Below are 16,808 nucleotides of genomic sequence, written 5' to 3'. Positions count from 1 at the left end.
GAATTTCTGGGCGGTGCAGACACTACTGTCAGTGCCTTCTGCAAGTAGTAATTCATGTTCAAGTCTTTCTAGTAACAGTGCTCCTTTAGTTTTCTCTCATCTATTTTAACCTAATATAACTGTAGCAGTGTGGTTGGGCATCAAACCTCCTGATAGCCCCTTTGAATGACTGCGCACTGAGTTGCTCTGGAGGAGATTATTTAAGTAGTAGGCTACAACATCATCTCATGTATGTTCTTCGCTTCCTGTAAAATGAGACCTTGTCCTGTTTTGGTGAGCAGCCATTTGTGCATTTACTGTCAGCTGCGTTCCATCACTCCCACAAAACTTCAACCTGCAAGTCAGGAGCTGGCTCTCACACTGTTCTTCTTTTCTGTATGCTTGTTAGATGATCTTAATTAGCAAGATTACCAGATCAGTTTTAGAATATTGTTTAAGAGAATAATTCACACATTCACCACATGGTGGTGACAAAGGTAGGTAAAACAAAACTCAGCAAATAGTTAAGTGAGCTCTCAGCAAGAACATGAACTATTGCACGGGTACCTAACAGATTATAGACCTTCGCTGCACCTTGATAAGTGCGCTGCGGATAGTGAGAGCTGACCTGCTGGGGCTATGTACAACATGTGTCTCCTAACAGGAGCACAATGTGAATATTAGCTTGGGGGGGGAAGAGGGGAGGCGGTGGTGTTACCGTAGTGTGTGCAATGGAGTTAGTCTGGAGGGCTCTTCTGCATAATCAAAAAACAACTGTATTAAAAGTGTATTTGAACATAACAATTGGAAGTTCAGTAACAAATATTGCAGTAAATACGGTGTTATCAAAGGAGTGCCGCTGGTAAGCATTCCAGGCTCCTCTGGAATCTCTAATACTTAACTGATTTCTTGTTGTTACAGTTTGGGCCCTTTCTGGTAGACCACGAGCTCCACAGCCCATGAGAGGGCTTGGAAGAGTCATGTTAAAGTTTGACAGTAAAGTATTTCTAATTATTTTCTTAAGCAGCCTGAAAGTTTGTTTCATTTTTTCCCTGTGTGCTGAGACACTTTAAAATAAATCTCTGTCACTAATGAACATGTCCCTCAGGTAGAAGTGTAACTGTCTTATGTATTTTAGACCACGTCTCTCCTGTCACTATTCACACTGAACTTGGCTACCTAATTATACGCAGTGTGGCAGACATTGTTTTTTAAAAGTTGAGTTGGCCTCAAAATATTACTTAACTGAGAGAAACTTCTTACAGCTTAGACATCATATCTGATTACAAAGATATTGAAGCTGATATTTGTCGGAGTTTACTCGGATCGGTGTTGACGGCGGAGCGGGAGTTGCGAATCCGGAGTAACGACAGATCCCAATATGGGTATGGTCATTCTCCTTTATTCATGCTTATAACAGGGCTTATATAGTTATCTACTATAGGCACGCGCTTCATAACAACCTATGATTGGTTAACTACAGCTATACACGCGCTCACAACTCCTTCCTCATTGGAGGCCAACGGCTGGGCACGCCGACCCTCGCCCCCTCTCCGTCCCGGATGTAGCTCCGCTTTTGTTGTTTATCTGCTGGCGAGGTTCCCTCTTCTGCCCCGTGAAGGACGATCAGTCGTCTTTATCAGCGCGCCCCTGCTATTGCTCAAAACATGGGTTGCTCAGGGATACTAGATCATGCCCCTGCTGTATCAGCCACTCCTCCACAGATATTAAATGTAATGAGCTTGAATGTGAAGGATAGAGATGTTCCTACTTCTGTTGTGCAAACTATTGTCAGTCACTGGCAGCAATCAGTGAAATGCTTGGAAGAGCCCCTGGAGTGATGCACCCTGCCTTTCTCATCACAGGCTACCCTACAGTTGTAGGGAACAGCTCACATGGTGGGCAAAGTTATTGAGTAACTCAGGTGGACAAGGCCATAGCAGGGGCTGTTTCTCTTCAATTTGCTCTGGTTTGGTGCACTGAGAGGTTTGGGAGGGCGTGGAGAGGGGGTGGGATGGCGCTTGCCCCATCCCTTCCCACACAGACAGCTGGGACAGCATACCTGGGCATGGCTTCTGTAGCATGCCCGCTCCATGGGCTGGACTGCGCTTATGGAAGCCAGCTCAGCTAGGCTCAGGTCCTAAAAAACAAAAGCAAGGCAAGGGGTGGCTATATCCGTATGCAAATCTGGCATTTCTGCTACATTTACCCAATGGGCATGCGTGATTTTATTGACATGATTCCTCAGTGAGTGGCTGTGCTCCCAAAAAGGCCCCTATTATTATCCAGATTTATCTAGTTGGATTTTACTCGCCTTATTCAATTGCAAGGGAATTGTTTTGCCTGAGCCTTGATTTCTCTACCCAGTCCCAGTGAAGCCCAGTCAGGTTCATACTGTACATGCCAACGCCTGACCTGCCAGAGCAGCAGAGCTTCCTGCAGTCCCGCCGAGCTCTGGTGGCTCGCAGTTAGGACCTTGGCTCCTGCCAGGCGCCGTGTGTCATCGGGGTCTCTGGTGCATAGCCTGGAGCATAACAAAACTTCCCCCTGCCTCACCAGAGGGCTGTTCCCAAAGCCTTGGGCAACTCCGCAACGGAGTGGCAAGGGTCAGCACTTGGGTGCAGATGTTTTCAGATCACACACTATCAAATGTCACAAGAGAAAAGCCGCATTTGGCAGAGGATCATCTGCAGTCCTGGAGGGAATATGGAAATTTCTGATGCTTTAATTTAAAAAAGAAAGAAAGAGAGAAAAAAAAGCACGGGGGGGGGGGGGAGGGGGAGCAGACAAATCACATCAAGTATGAAGCCTGTGGGCAGAAAGCAACTCTGTGTGAAAGGCGGATACAAAAGCATTTCCCAAATCTATGGGCCTGACACACATGCAATTAGGCCACATATTTATTGATACACACGTAAATGCCAAATAACAATTTTAGCGTAGAGTGTTTACCAGTAGCTTTCTCCTTGAATTCAGTCTATTCCCCCACAAACTGGAGTAGGGGGCTGTAACAGGATGCCCCAGTGGTGGCAGAGAGCCACTGGGCTGCAGTGCAGGTGTTCTCCGCTGCCAAAAGGGGTCCTGTGACGAATGGATCGAATGGTGCATCTTGGGAAGAGGCTCAGGAAGAAAGATGTTTGGGCAGTATCTATCCCACCGAAAGTGCCGATGGGTGTCATCCAACAGATGGTGTGGAAGCCCTGGCACTGGACCCTCCAGAAGACAAAGAGGAACCCAGGGAGATCGACCCACCTCCCGTGAAGCTGCACAATACCATGCTTCTTTGTAAATAACGTCTTGGCTTGTGTTTCAAAGGTTTGTTATTAATTCTTTCATGTCTTGGGGAAACATACTTTGGCAAATCTATTCCCTTCTTATTTCTAGTTCTACAAAGCTAGAATTAGGCCTAACATCTGTCACAAAAGTTGTGGGGTCTCACTTTAACCTCTTACTGTTTTTTCATCATTTTTACTAAAATTCCTTAATGCATTATGATAAAATCTCCCAAAGCATTTTATAGTGATAAAATTAGAAAATAAGAAACAGTGCAATATGGAAAATCAGCTCGATACTTTGAAACCAGAAGCAATGCTAGAAGGGATAAGCATATTCAAGAGCTCCACACTGGTTTTGCAAAAGCACACGTATATATGTGTGTGTGTGTGAGATGAGGAATATTTTCTGCTCGGTACTGGTGTCAGTGATTATGCATAGCACATAATACATTAAAAATAAAAATTAAAAAAGCAAGCAAAGCATTTGTCTGGTTTTTAGGTGAAAGGGAGATCCATAATTCAATGTTTTATGACAAGGACAGTGCCTTTAAACCGTTCCTTTTCTCTCTTTCCCACCCTCCACTACCCAAGAGGGTTAGGGAGCTTGCCTGCTCTCTCTTCTCACAACTGGGGCAGCTGTCAGCAGCGTGAGCAGAAACACCCTCTACACTGGAGGTGGTTCTCCAAGGCAGCAGGAGAGCTCTGGGCAGCCCGGTGTTTAAGAGCAGGCACTATCACAAGCCTAATTTGCTATCAGGTACCTGCATAAGCAGTTCGGGTCCAGCTGGCACAAAGCTGCACACCAGGGCAGTCTGGCAAGTCTGTTACAGGTAGTTCTTCGTGAAAATTGTTCCATGTAAGAATGCATCATCTAGGCAACATCTAAAAAGAGAAGAGGTTTGGGATCTTCACATCTGGAAGATGTACATCTCAGTATCAACAATATTGATGTTTTGCTTAGCACAACCTGCCTCCTACTGAATCCCAGGGCCATGCTGTGAAAGCAAGAGGAGATCCCAGCAATCCAGCATCACCTTGCACTATGCCTCGCAGCAGAGAATTAGGCCCCAGGTACAATTTCTGGTCCCCTGCTGAGATCAGACTGCCTGAGTAGCAAAGACCTGGTTGGCAGGAGATTAAAAAACAGTCTCTCCCCAGAGTGCTCAAAACCCCACTGTCGTAAAAGCGGGTATTTCACCAGCTGGTACGGAGATTCAATTTCCATCAGTCTTTACACACAGCAGGCAGGCAGAGGAAGCTGTGAAAAAGACAAGATTCCCCATTGCTATGTGTTTTTTCCATTTAAGTAAAGCTGATTTAGGTTGTACTAGCACAGCCTGTGTATCTTATACCCCACAGAAAAAGAGAATATGCATTGCCTTGTATGGGCTCTGAACTCATCCAACAGTCCTGTCATCTTGGGAAACTTCTTTTGCTTTCTTAAGCCTCTATTCCATCCCATCCCTTGTGGGTTTGATTGGTTTGGGGTTTGTTTTTTTTAAAGAAACATTGAAGAGATGACATGGTTCATTTTGTCAACCAGTTTTTAATACAAACATATAATACACCTTCTCACATAAATATTTTATATAGACACATAAACACTCACAATACTCAAACCTATGCAATGTTCCAAAGCTCCAGTTCTGTTTAAACAGTGCAAGGAAAAAAAAAAAAATCATTGGCACAGGAAGTGTGAAGTTTCTAAAACATAAACAATCAGACTATTTCTCTTGTGTCCTTACACTTCACTTAAATACTGACTGCCTCAACATGTCAATGAATTGTGTTCTTACACTACAGCTGCAGGGGCAGGCAGAGCCAGTGCACGTTCACCAATAGTGTATTGCCAGCAACGGAGGTCATTCCGAGAGGGATCTGACTGCGATCCTGCCATATATAGAAGGGATCACACCACCTTCTCTGGAATCCAAGCTAAGATGGCTTTGGAAATGATTATCTGATAGGATTGTTAGTGTTGAATTGTTGGCATGATGCAGGTAGGTGATTAAGCACCCGTGTCCGGATCTTTTATTTGATTTACTTTGCATTTAGGTTGTATAGTGACCATTTGTTGTTAATTAGAAGCATACAACCTCAAGGACAATACATCTAAACTTCAAGTCTGCACACTTGTTTTTCTTGACTTGCTATATCTATCAAGAAGTAACTTCAATAAATCAGCTTAGAAACAATGTTTTTGAATAGGGGAGAAGAATCAGAGCTGACAAATAGTCTTGTGCCTCCCTATGTGATACAGCTTTCAGAAGACAGTGAAACAGAACTTCAGGCTTTCACTTCCCCTATATATGAGAGACCTGACAACAGAAATAATAAAGAAAAACAAGCAACAAACTTGCACTGCAAAATTCACTCTCCCCAGCTCACATGTAGAGAAGTTTTTGGATTTGCAGCACCAGGGGTTGATGAAACACAGTGCAGTTTAGTTTCTCTATTTCTTAAACTCAGAGGAGCCCAGGCTAATTCACAAGTCAAAAGCATATACTTTTTCACTCTACTGCAACAACAAAGAGCCTCCTCATTCTCCACAAAGTGAGAGGAATGGAAGAACTTTCCCAAAGGAAAAGCTAACGCTGCTTTAGGCCTGAATCCAGATTTAAAAAAACAAACAAACAAACAAAACCCAGTAGACTTTAAGACACTAGCACATCAGAATAAATTCCCTAGTTCTTCCTTTGTTACGTGACCAGGCAGGAGTATAGGGCATAAAAGCCACTGAAGTGTTTATGCATTTCAAGTTTCTGATGAGGACGTTACTTAATTCAAGATTTATCACCTGGCATTCTTTGCTCCCTTGCCTCATTTTTAAGAGCCTAAGTTTCTATCTGCACAAGTTGCACGCTGCTTTGCCATTGCTAAATCAGGAACTAAAATATTCGTGAAGCACCTTGCAGGTGACACCATACACAGCCCTTGACTGCCACAGCCCAGGATGAACAACAGATCCAACTCACACACCAGATTAAGAAAGCCCCAAATAAATTCAGGCTTCCAGTATAATATGTTGGTTTGATCCCATGCATAGGGAAGCAAAAGACATATGAGGTAACTCATGTAATTGCCACCTACTCTGCCCGGTCAGCAATCCTAGACTTGGTTCTCCAGCTCTCTGTGCCAGTAGTGCTCAGGATAACAAACAGCAGGATGTGCAGTTACCACTGTTTCATGCACCCTCACGAGTTCAGGTCACTAAGGGTAGGAGGGACAGCAAAAGAAAGGAACAGTTCTTCATATTTAGGATTCGGCAAATGATGTGCCTACATGCCTGACAGTGAGAAGCAGCAGAGGGAATCTGACAGCTCGTCAGTCACAACGTGGAATGATTTGATGCAGTGCTCTATTATTAACATATTGACATGTGCACACGGGACCCTCCACCACCATTCTTGGAGACTCCTGCACTGCATAGTGCCAGTCTCCCCTCGCAGATGGGCTGAGGCTAAAAACAGGCAGCACCTTCCAAGCCTCCAGCCTGTCCCCTTACGCTTTACTCAGACTTAACTTTCACATCAGCCATCAAACCTTCTTGGAGTTGGAATCTGATAAAGAACGTCTTTTACTATCCACGTCCCCTCTACTCTTGTGCTCAGGAGATTGCCAGGGCAGGCAGTGATTGTGCAAATTACACTCTAAATTTTACGAACAACAGGTAGGTAGTACCGGTTTTTTGTACAGCTACAGTGTCATGTCTTCATATTCAGAGACATCTGCTCTGTTTCTAAAGTGAATTGTAATATCCCTAGGTACTTAAGAAAATAAAAGCCAAAGCTATGTTTTCTGCAAGGCACGCTACAGAACAGGATGCACACTTCTATACCCAGCTTTGCGGCAACGCCAATGGAGCTGCAAGAGTCCCAACCCAGACAGCCAGCACAGAGGCACAAGTGAAGAGGGGAGCAGGCTGTACCCAAGTTTGGACAGCACGCACTATGAGGTCTTTGTAACAAAGTAGGAATGAGGAAGAAGGCACAGTGGATGAAAAAAGTGTATTTATCTCTAAGTCTAAACTCAGGAGTACTGAAATATGGACTACCTGCTAAAAGAAAGTGATCAGCTGGGAAACTGTGAAGGGACTGAGTGGAGCCCAAAGAGAATTAAAGTTCCCTACCAAACACTCATAGGTCTCAAACTTTGGAGAAAGCTTTCAGAAAAGAGCAAACCCAAAGATACTCTACATGCAATCAGCAGCAGCTTTTAAGGGAAATCTGAAGTGTCAGTATCTATATCTGCTTCCATTATACATTTATGCATTATAAGCTATGACCCTAAAAGCAACATCTAAGGACCAGCTTGCACTGAGCGTGTTGATCTGGGATTAACAAATGAATAATAGGAAGCAAATAAGTCTCTAGTACAACTGAATAAAAAAAATACTTGAGTGTTCCTGATATAGTCAGACCAGCAGGAAAAATATTTTTCAGAGAACAAGTAGAACTTTGGGAGCAATCAACTCTAAAGTGCCTTATGCTTCTTAATTCCTGTGCAAACACTGCTGTAGAGGCAGAAGCACATTTCAAGAGTGTTAAGATGCTCAATTACATAATAACACATGACACAGCAAGGAGGTTCCAGTTACCTTCTCTGCTATTATGCACAGTGCAAAAGCGATGACAGACACCGTGTTCCTAGCTTTCCTTCAGCACTTCCATTTCTCTTCCACCCACTCCTGCGACAGAAGCACACATCCAGTCTCCCACCGTGGTCTGCAACGTTCCCCTGTGAGAACAAAGCATATGTGGAAGGAGGATCTACATCAGACGGTGGGTCATTGTGGCCTTACTGGCCAGACCAGCAAGGAACAGGCTGGCAGGTTCTGCAATCACTGTTTTCTCCTCAAACACTTTTGCTCAGCGGTGTCTCATTGCATAAAGGTAGTGAGCACAGAGCTATTTTTAAAAGGGGCTTTTCTCTCAGCGTAGTCACCAGGCTGTGGAAACGCTGCCATTTCCCGTGGCAGTCTGCAAGTGCAGTCCTTCTGGAAGGCACTGATCAAATGACGCAAAGATCCGATCCTTTTTTCCTCTACTTGTCAAAAGGCCTAATCCCCTGTCTCAGAAGGGCTTTCTTCCTCCTGGCTGAGCAAGGCTTATTCCTCTGTGGAACTGGGAACTTCCTAGTGCCAGCTGATCACGGCAAGCAGGAGGAGTGAAGCTGGTCATTTCTTGTGCAAGACAGTCAAGATTTCAAGCCCATTTTTTCCATCATCTGTTCATACACTGTCCATGCCATTGCTGCCATCAGAGTCCGCCTGAGGGCACGGGGCACACCACCTCGGAAAAAGCCAACCAACCCGAAGTCCTGCAACAGGAGATAAACAAACAGCAATCCATCATAATCTGCCTCTAGTGCTTTAATTTCTCATCATTTATTACATGGAACAGCACAGGATATATTTCAGCTCAGACCCAGATCAGTTTCTGAAAGACCCAGGATTAAATAGCATTTAATGTTTAGGAAGAACCTGTAGCACTGTGCAATTGCAGGGCTACCCAAGAAAGCAAGAAGAGCAGTGCGTGGAGAAGGGAATGCCAGGATGGGAACAATGGATGGGGAAAGCCACACTCAAGCCCAACAAAGAGAAGGTGAGGGTGTAACAGTTTCAAGACACTTCAGGAAAATGACTTGTCCTTGTTTTACAGCTTCATATTTACAAAAGTCACTTAGCTATTCTGTAAAGACTGAGATTTCTAAGTACTGATGTAAAAAAAAATTCTGATATGAGAAAAATGTACCATGCACAAAAAAACCCATGCACAAATAAACAGATTTCTGTTTAGGAATAGAATTCAATATGGAAACAAAGCAAACCTGCCAAGATCTGCCCTTCTGAGGGCAGGACAGGAAAGGTGGGCTTTGAGTGTATCTCCATCCCATTCCTGGGATACAGATCTGGGCATTTATTTCTCTTTTAGTGTCCAAAGGGCACAGAATTGTTCTGTAGCTGGCTTATATCTGAAACTGGCATTTCACGCTACATACTAAAGAAACCCTTTGCCCCAGCGTGGTAATCACAGATGTGCCTACACCAATAAACCACAGGCGGCAGCAGCTGTTAAGTACAGCTCCTCCAAGCCTACATACTAAGCTAAACTGAAATGAAGTTAAGATGAAATAAACTAAGTGCTTTCCATCACTACCAGTGTAAGAATCAATACGTAACAGACAGAACTGAAGTGAAATCATTCACCAGCCTGAAACATGAAGCAGACCTATGTGGAGAGATGCTTGCTGGAATATGCCCACCTTTGTGCTCCGGTACTCTGAGCTTGCTCTCCAATTCCCCATCATCTGTAATTTTGTGAAAACAGATACAGGACTGAGGAACGGCAAGAATAATCATGGAGCAAGCTCACTGCCTTGCAATCCATTCAAGAGGAGCAAGAAACACATCTGAGTAGTGACAAGGACCTCTGTAATTACAAGGAAAAGCAAGGAATGGACTGAAGCCTCTGACTGCTTTCGGACCATCAACCAGAGTACTTTCCAGTTATTACTGAAAAAGTCCGCACATAAACCAGTGACAAGAGATTCAGCCTCAGTCTCCCACAGCATGACCCACCTCAGCTTCTGAAAATGCTGACACTGATCAGCCTGACTGCAAGAGCACATCAAGCAGTCACATTTGTTCACCTCCTTTAAAAGACAACTTTCTCATCATAGCTGTGCTTTGGGCGAGGAGATCAGAAGTGAGACTGTGATTGCGCATATTAGAAAGGATTCACCTCACCTTGTAGATGAAGGCAATGGCCTGGCTTGTCCTGTGGTACTTTTGGGGGGACAGCTGCATGTGTGTTTTGATGACATCAGCAGGCTGTGTTGCCAGTGAGGCCAAGATTCCCGCAAAGATCCCACAGCCAAAATTCAGCAAGGGCATGAGCATTGGATCCAGCTGGTCTGCAACAGAGCAAAGGGAATGCACTCAGACACAAAACAGGCCAGGAATACTCATGCCGCATGACAGAGTGAAAAGCTACTGAATGATTAAATCAATGTCGGAGTCTAAGAGAAGTTAAAATCCATGCAGGGTAGAGAAACCTTTCAAGGGGAAAAGTGGCTACAAGTCAGAAGTTAGCACTATTAAAAAACTTCACTTGTTGGGGAACTGAATTTGACAGGAACCCAGAGAAGGAAAGATTGTGCAGGTGTTGCCCCAGCCAGTTCTAACATCAGAGAAACCCCGGGGTTAGTGGAAACTGATCAGTATACAGGACAACGTGCAGCAGAAAGGACGGCTGAATACATCCTCTCTTTCAACTGTTCACTAACCCACCTTATGCATCAGTCTTCCTAAAGACAACCAATCAATTTAGGGCCAATTTCCATTTCTACACTGACCTGAGCTATAGGTCTACAGTTCTCCACAGGAAAATGTGAATGTCCCACCTAAAGCCCTACAAGAGACTAATTTAACTACTGAGGTAGAGGGCAATAAGCAGAGCATGCAGGCAGTCAACTGCAGGGGAAGATGCAACAAAAGAAACATCTCCCATTACAGCCTCCAAGGTTCAGCCTTACCCTGAGGTGTGAAGTTTTTGGTCTGTGTGTAGAACATCAGGTAGATCCCAGAGAAGGGTGCATCCCGCAGCAGCGTTGCGGTGAGCCCGCTGAACATGCCACGAGCCCCTTCCGTCTGATAGATATTCTTCAGCGCTCCATATACACTCCCATAGCCAAATCTTCCACTCTGCACGGGTACACAATGGTCAGTCACCCATGAGCCAGGCACAGGCCAAGGAGCCTTACACACACCCCAAGGCCACCCTGTCCAAACAATTGTTAGTATGCGCTCCATGTGATGACCGAGATGGCAGCAGAGGACAGCCCAAGGCAAAAACTGGGTTCCACCTACCTCAGCCTTTAAAACAATCCTTCAAGAAGGTAAAATAAGAAAGACGCTAAAATTACACATTGTATATAACTGAAACTTAAAAATCTCAGGGTGAATTCTGTTTCATCTTATACTTCTTGCCTAAAAATCAGTGCATGGCTTTTCCTGCACAATGTGTGAACCAGGATGAAATCAGAACTACATCCCTGACTGTACTCAAGTGGCAGCAACCTTCTCCAGATGGAAGAGTTTCTTTTTCAACATGAGGAAGGGGTGTGACATCATTAACAGGGAAGTCACACTCACCTCATATCGGGTCTTCACTACAGTCACTGGCAACATGCAAATCCCAGATACTGCACGTGCGGTGGCACCCAGAAAGACAGACTCCAGGGCTGTGGGTGAACGGTCCACTAGAAACTTTTGCTTCATCATGTACAAAGTGCTGAAGTAAATCCCCACTCCAGGAATACATCTTGCAAAGGACTTCAGAAGAAACAGAAGCAGATGAAGAAATAAAAAGCACACATAAGACAAAATGTACTACAGAACATTTCAGAGACTGTTAAACTTGACAGGAAGCTTTGCACCAAAACAAAATCACTTTAGTGATTTTTCCTCAGCTAATATGCTGAGTAAAGAAGACAAGGTAAAAATCATTTACAGCACTGAGAGCCAATTGATTCAAATGATGCCAGGATTTAATGCATTCCTCAGCTGCAGTTTTCTAGGAACAAAATATTCCAAAACAAAATGAGGTTGGTGCAGTTGCCAACTCACATTTGCAATGGTATTCAAGTGTTCAGCTGCTCAGGACTGCAAATCCAGCGACTGCTATGACCTAATCAGTGGAATTCACAACATTAACTCCTTAAAATGGGATTTAACCATCTAAATCACAGGGTTTCATTCATAATTGTACAAGAGCTGGCTATTTAAATCCAGTCCATACTTAGTAATAAATGGTAGGTTTATTTATGTATTTATTTTTAGAAGTCAGGGTTAAAACAGCCACTTACTGGAGAGACACCTTTCCAGAGCCCCAGAAGACTCTCAGTACGAACAACCCTAAAGAGCAGCGTCACCATCCCAGCACGACCAGACCTGAAAGGAAGACAAGACAGGAACTGCAGAGATGACCTGCTTATACTCTCTGGCAGAAGTACTCTGCAGCCATCCCCTTTCATTCGTATCTCTGTGCATTACCCCAGCACCCTGGAGGTGCTCCTTCTAGACTCAGCCTGCTTTCCTCAGTCACTCCAGGGCTTCTCTGTCACCTTCTGCTTTTCCACCGCTTGTAACACACGTTAGAGGCCTCTCTCATTAGCATCTTTAGTTGCTCACTCCCTTTGTTAGCAGCAGCAGGCAAATGGGAGCAGCTGCACATGTGGACAGGTTATGTGGCAACCACACATGATTTTTCAGGCAGAGGACACCCTATGAAACTGCATGGTGGCCACTCCAGCTGTTCTGGTTTCAGCTGGGATAGAGTTAATTTTCTTCCTAGTAGCTGGTATAGTGCTGTGTTTTGGATTTAGGATGAGAATAATGTTGATAACACACCGATGTTTTAGTTGTTGCTAAGTAGTGCTTACACTAGTCAAGGACTTTTCAGCTTCCCATGCTCTACCGACTGAGAAGGCTGGAGGTGCACAAGAAGCTGGGAGGGGGCACAGCCAGGACAGCTGACCCAAACTGGCCAAAGGGACATTCCATACCATGTGACATCATGCTCAGCATATAAACTGGGGAAAGCTGGCCAGGGGGCCGCTGCTCGGGGACTGGCTGGGCATCTGTCAGCAGGTGGTGAGCAATTGCATTGTGCATCACTCGCTTTGTATATTCTTTGTATTATTACTAGTATTAGTATTATATTTTATTTCAATTATTAAACTGTTTTTATCTCAACCCATGAGTTTTCTCACTTTTACTCTTCTGATTTTCCCCCCCATCCCACCAGGGGGAGGGGAGTGAGCGAGCAGCTGTGTGGTGCTCAGTTGCCAGCTGAGGTTAAACCACGACACCAGCAAACACCAGTCTCTCAGATGCATACAGACAAATGCTCTGGTTACATGTTATTAAAGTAGTCTTCACAAGAGCAGCCATTTTCTCTCTTTCAGAGCAAAATATCAATCCTTCTTCATGCTATAAAACCACACCTCCTATTTCAGAAAGACTCTCAGTATCTGAATTACAACCCTGAACTCAAAGTCCCAGACAGCAAATCAGGCAGAAGCCTACGGTGGAGCACCCCCACAACCCCCATGCATACACATCCCCACTCTCTCACCCATTCACAGCAGGCTGCAGAGTTTGCAGGCGGGTTTTCAGCAGGTCAAGGGGTTGGAAGAGGAGTGTGGAGCAAGTCCCACTGATGGAGCCACACACGAAGGCCTTTAGGACTGGATGCATCTGGAAAAGGAAGAAGAGGACTTTAAGTAGCCATTTAATTAAGAATGGCACATGAGAAAATATAGCAGCTGATATGCTGCTTGTTATAGGAAAGGAAGACTAGCTAAGGACTGCTGCTCAGGGCACAGGAAGCTTTTTCAGACCTTTTCAGAGCCTGATCAAGTTTTATTTGTGGTTTTTGGTCCCTCTGCCTTTCCTGGGAGATTGCTCCAGAATCTCCTTGCAATTCAGTGGCTGGAAAGAGTTTTCCGAACGACAAATGTATTAGCAGCCGTTTGGTATCCATTTGCCATGTTAAAGGAAATGGGTGCCCCCTTCCCACCAACTACCTGTTGCCTTAGTCCCAATCCCATCCACCTCTGCTCGGCACCCTGCTGGCAGCACGTCCAACCCTTCCTCCCCATTGCACACCAAGGTCCCCCACTGCCACGGGCACTAGCGGAGCTCTCCCTTAAAACCGCCCATCACCCAAACCCAGCTCAAACACACCCAAAGCACAGCACGGCCTGCTCAGCTAAGGTCTGGTTTTCCTATCCACATCGGCTGCCATCTCTCAGCACTTCTTGGGTGATAAGGCAGGAGGCACAAACCACGCAGCAAAGTGGAAAATTTTTTATTAAAATACATAGTGGTGTTTTGTTAATGAAGAACGAGTTTCTACACCCCTTGGAGCAGAATCACGTCAGAGAAGATTTTTGCAGCACGGTGGTTTGTGGAGGGGCACACTCAAAAGCCGCTAAGGCGTCCTTCGCAGTGAGCTGCACACGGCTGCCTTCCACCGCCGACTTTCAGACCCCTCCGAAAACCCGTTGCGACCCTCCGGCCGCGCTGCACGGGCGGGGCAGCGGCCGCCCCTCAACGCCCGGGCCCGCCGGCGGGGCAGCCCCGCAGTTTGCTGCCGCCTTACGGGGCAGGGTCCGCGCGTCCCGCCCCTCCCTCAGGCTGCCCCGGGGCCCACCTCCCAAGAACCGGGAGGCCGCGGGACACGAGGGAGGAGGGGAAGGGGCGCAGCGAGCCCCCCGCCGCCTCCCGCCCGGGCGCTGCCGCCGGGCTCTCCTCAGCAGAGCGAGCGAGGAGGGCCCGGTGCCAACGGTCGGCTACTGACGTCCCGACGGACCGTAACGGCCCGGCCCGGCCCGGCCCGGCCGCGCGTCACTACCTCTGCCTCTCGCCCCGGCATCCCAGCGCCGCTCCGCAGCCAGTGAGCGCGGCGGGCAAGAGTGACGCGCGCGGCGCTCCGCCCCCGCTGGCCAATCCAAGCAGCCAGCCCCGAGCCAACCCGGCGGGGGGGGGGGGGAGCGCGGCCCTGCAGGGCGCATGCGCCTCCCCTTAACCCTTCGCGTGCCGCCCCCCCCGCCCCCCCTCCGGGCTGCCACTGTCTGCGGCCTTGCGCCGCAGCGGCCGGCCAAGCCCTGCCGTGCCGCGGCCTGGCCAGCGCCGGGCCCGAGCGAGAGCGAGCAACGGCCGGCCGCAGCCAGCCGCCTCGCCCCCGGGATCGCATTTTTGTCACACCTCACGGCTGTTCAATATCCAGCAACCGAGTCCCAGTGGGCTCTGTCAGAGACGGGCAGCGGGAAGGGGACGGTTTATAACGGGCGGTTTTCATGTCGTCCCTCAGCCCCGCCCCCAACCGTCTTCTTGTGGCGACTGTGGCTTTCAAAAATCTGAGCTTCTCCCTGACGCTTTCTTACCACTAGTGTTTCCACTGGATCTTCCACATCCTGGGCCCGGAGCAGAGGAGGGCTGGGTTTCCAGAGCATTGAATGAACGAGGCGCCGAAATGAGGCACTTCTATTTCGGACCGACGTCAGCCTTCAGACTGCGCGTCTTCGCTGCGCCTGCAGAGCCAGCTATGTCTTATCAGCGAAGCAGGAGGAGGCTGGGAGGAGCATGCAGCAGCTTCCACGAGCTGCTTTTCTGAGAATCTCGCCTGCCCGCTTGCCGTGGCCTGGCCAAGTAAGGGGTGGCACGTACAGACACATCACGCTCCAGCTAAGTTGGGCTGTTCCTAGAAAGAAAATCCTGGGCACTGCAATAGCCACGTGCACAAACCACTTATTCTCGTTTGCTCCCTTTGTCACGTGGCAGCCCTTCAAGAAAGAGGAAATATACTTCTCTGAGAAAATGTAACACACAGGCTAGCAAAAGCTCTTCATTGGGGACTCCTTCCCTTTTGCAAGCTCCTCTTTCATTACACAGTTCCCTCCTCCAGGGAGTGACTGTCGTCTTACATTTCATTAACTGCCTGCTAACTCATGGAAAAGAGAATCAACTCACCCCCAGCCCTCCTGGTGCTTCTTTCGCTAGCTCACATCTTGCTCCACCATGGACCTCCACAGGGGACAACCTGCCTCACCACGGTCTTCACCACGGGCTGCAGGAGAATCTCAGCCCTGGTGCCTGGAGCACCTCCTCCCACTCCTTCTTCACTGACCTGTGTCTGCAGAGTTGTTTCTCTCACATATTCTCTCTCCTCTCCCACAGCTGCTGTTGCACAGCATTTTTTACCCTTTCTTAAACATCTTACCACAGAGACGCTACCAACATTGCCGATGGGCTCAGCTTTGGCCAGTGGCAGGTTCATTTTGGAGCTGGCTGGAACTGGCTTTGTCCGACATGGGGACCGCTTCTGGTACTTTCTCATAGAAGCCGCTCCTGCAGCTGCCCCGCTACCTAAACCTTGCCACATAGACCCAATAAATTCTGCCCCTCACCTCTGTGAATCATGTATTTAAGAATTATCATTAAAATACGCATTCATCACACAATCTACAATCTTCACAAACTTCACTTAACATCAACAAAAGAATTCCTCACATCAAAATCAAAGTAACATCATCATAAGACTGACAAAAGTGGACAATTTACACACATTCCATCCCTTGTCCCTTCATCACAATTACAACAACAAAAATTCCCCACCATTATTACGCTCGTTGCTCTCTAGCAATGTTCAGTCCATGTTTTGTCTGTTACCTCTCCCAATTACTATCCTTATCTCAAATTCCTCATGCCCCACGCTGGGCACCACAAAGGACCGTGGTGGGTTGACCTTGGCTGGCCGCCAGGTGCCCACCAAGCCGGCTCTGTCACTCCCCCTCCTTCAAAGGACAGGGGTGAGGACATACGACAAAGGGTTCATGGCTTGAAATAAGGACAGGGAGATCACTTAGCAATTACTGTCATGGGCAAAACAGACTAAACTTGGGGAAATTAATTTAATTTATTGCCAGTTAAACAGAGTAGGAGAATGAGAAATAAGAACAAATCTTAAAAACACCTCCCCCCGACTC

At 46.8% G+C, this 16,808-nt stretch overlaps 1 protein-coding gene across 7 annotated transcripts; it reads right to left on the bottom strand.

The window, feature by feature from the left end:
- Positions 1-1,365: 1,365 nt before the first annotated feature.
- SLC25A38 (solute carrier family 25 member 38) lies at positions 1,366-15,527 on the bottom strand. Of its 7 annotated transcripts, none has more exons than XM_076330986.1 (9): positions 15,207-15,527; positions 13,394-13,515; positions 12,123-12,207; positions 11,410-11,589; positions 10,791-10,959; positions 10,003-10,169; positions 7,852-8,573; positions 2,932-4,136; positions 1,366-2,674 (listed from the first exon to the last, which is right to left on the bottom strand). In XM_076330986.1, the coding sequence occupies exons 1-7, from the start codon at positions 15,273-15,275 to the stop codon at positions 8,451-8,453; spliced, it is 915 nt and encodes a 304-aa protein (XP_076187101.1). In that variant the 5' UTR covers positions 15,276-15,527; the 3' UTR covers positions 1,366-2,674; positions 2,932-4,136; positions 7,852-8,450. The 7 variants fall into 7 exon arrangements, with proteins under 7 accessions (XP_076187101.1, XP_076187102.1, XP_076187105.1 ...); XM_076330987.1 differs by having other exon boundaries at positions 1,366-2,119; XM_076330990.1 differs by having other exon boundaries at positions 4,016-4,136.
- Between the last annotated feature and the right edge of the window lie 1,281 nt (positions 15,528-16,808).

This window comes from Aptenodytes patagonicus, chromosome 2 (assembly GCF_965638725.1).
Source record: "Aptenodytes patagonicus chromosome 2, bAptPat1.pri.cur, whole genome shotgun sequence".
NCBI lineage: Eukaryota > Metazoa > Chordata > Aves > Sphenisciformes > Spheniscidae > Aptenodytes > Aptenodytes patagonicus.
This window is presented reverse-complemented; position numbering and strand designations above follow the sequence as displayed.

What these genes read in the sequence shown, in the direction of transcription:
- SLC25A38 (XM_076330986.1), bottom strand. Translation starts at nt 15,275, where the DNA reads ATGCTCTGGAAACCCAGCCCTCCTCTGCTCCGGGCCCAGGATGTGGAA. An exon ending in ATCCAGTGGAAACACTAGTG is followed by an intron (nt 13,516 to 15,206) that starts GTAAGAAAGCGT and finishes TTCCTTTTCCAG; the next exon opens with ATGCATCCAGTCCTAAAGGC. An exon ending in CCATTGCCTTCATCTACAAG is followed by an intron (nt 8,574 to 10,002) that starts GTGAGGTGAATC and finishes CTCCTGTTGCAG; the next exon opens with GACTTCGGGTTGGTTGGCTT.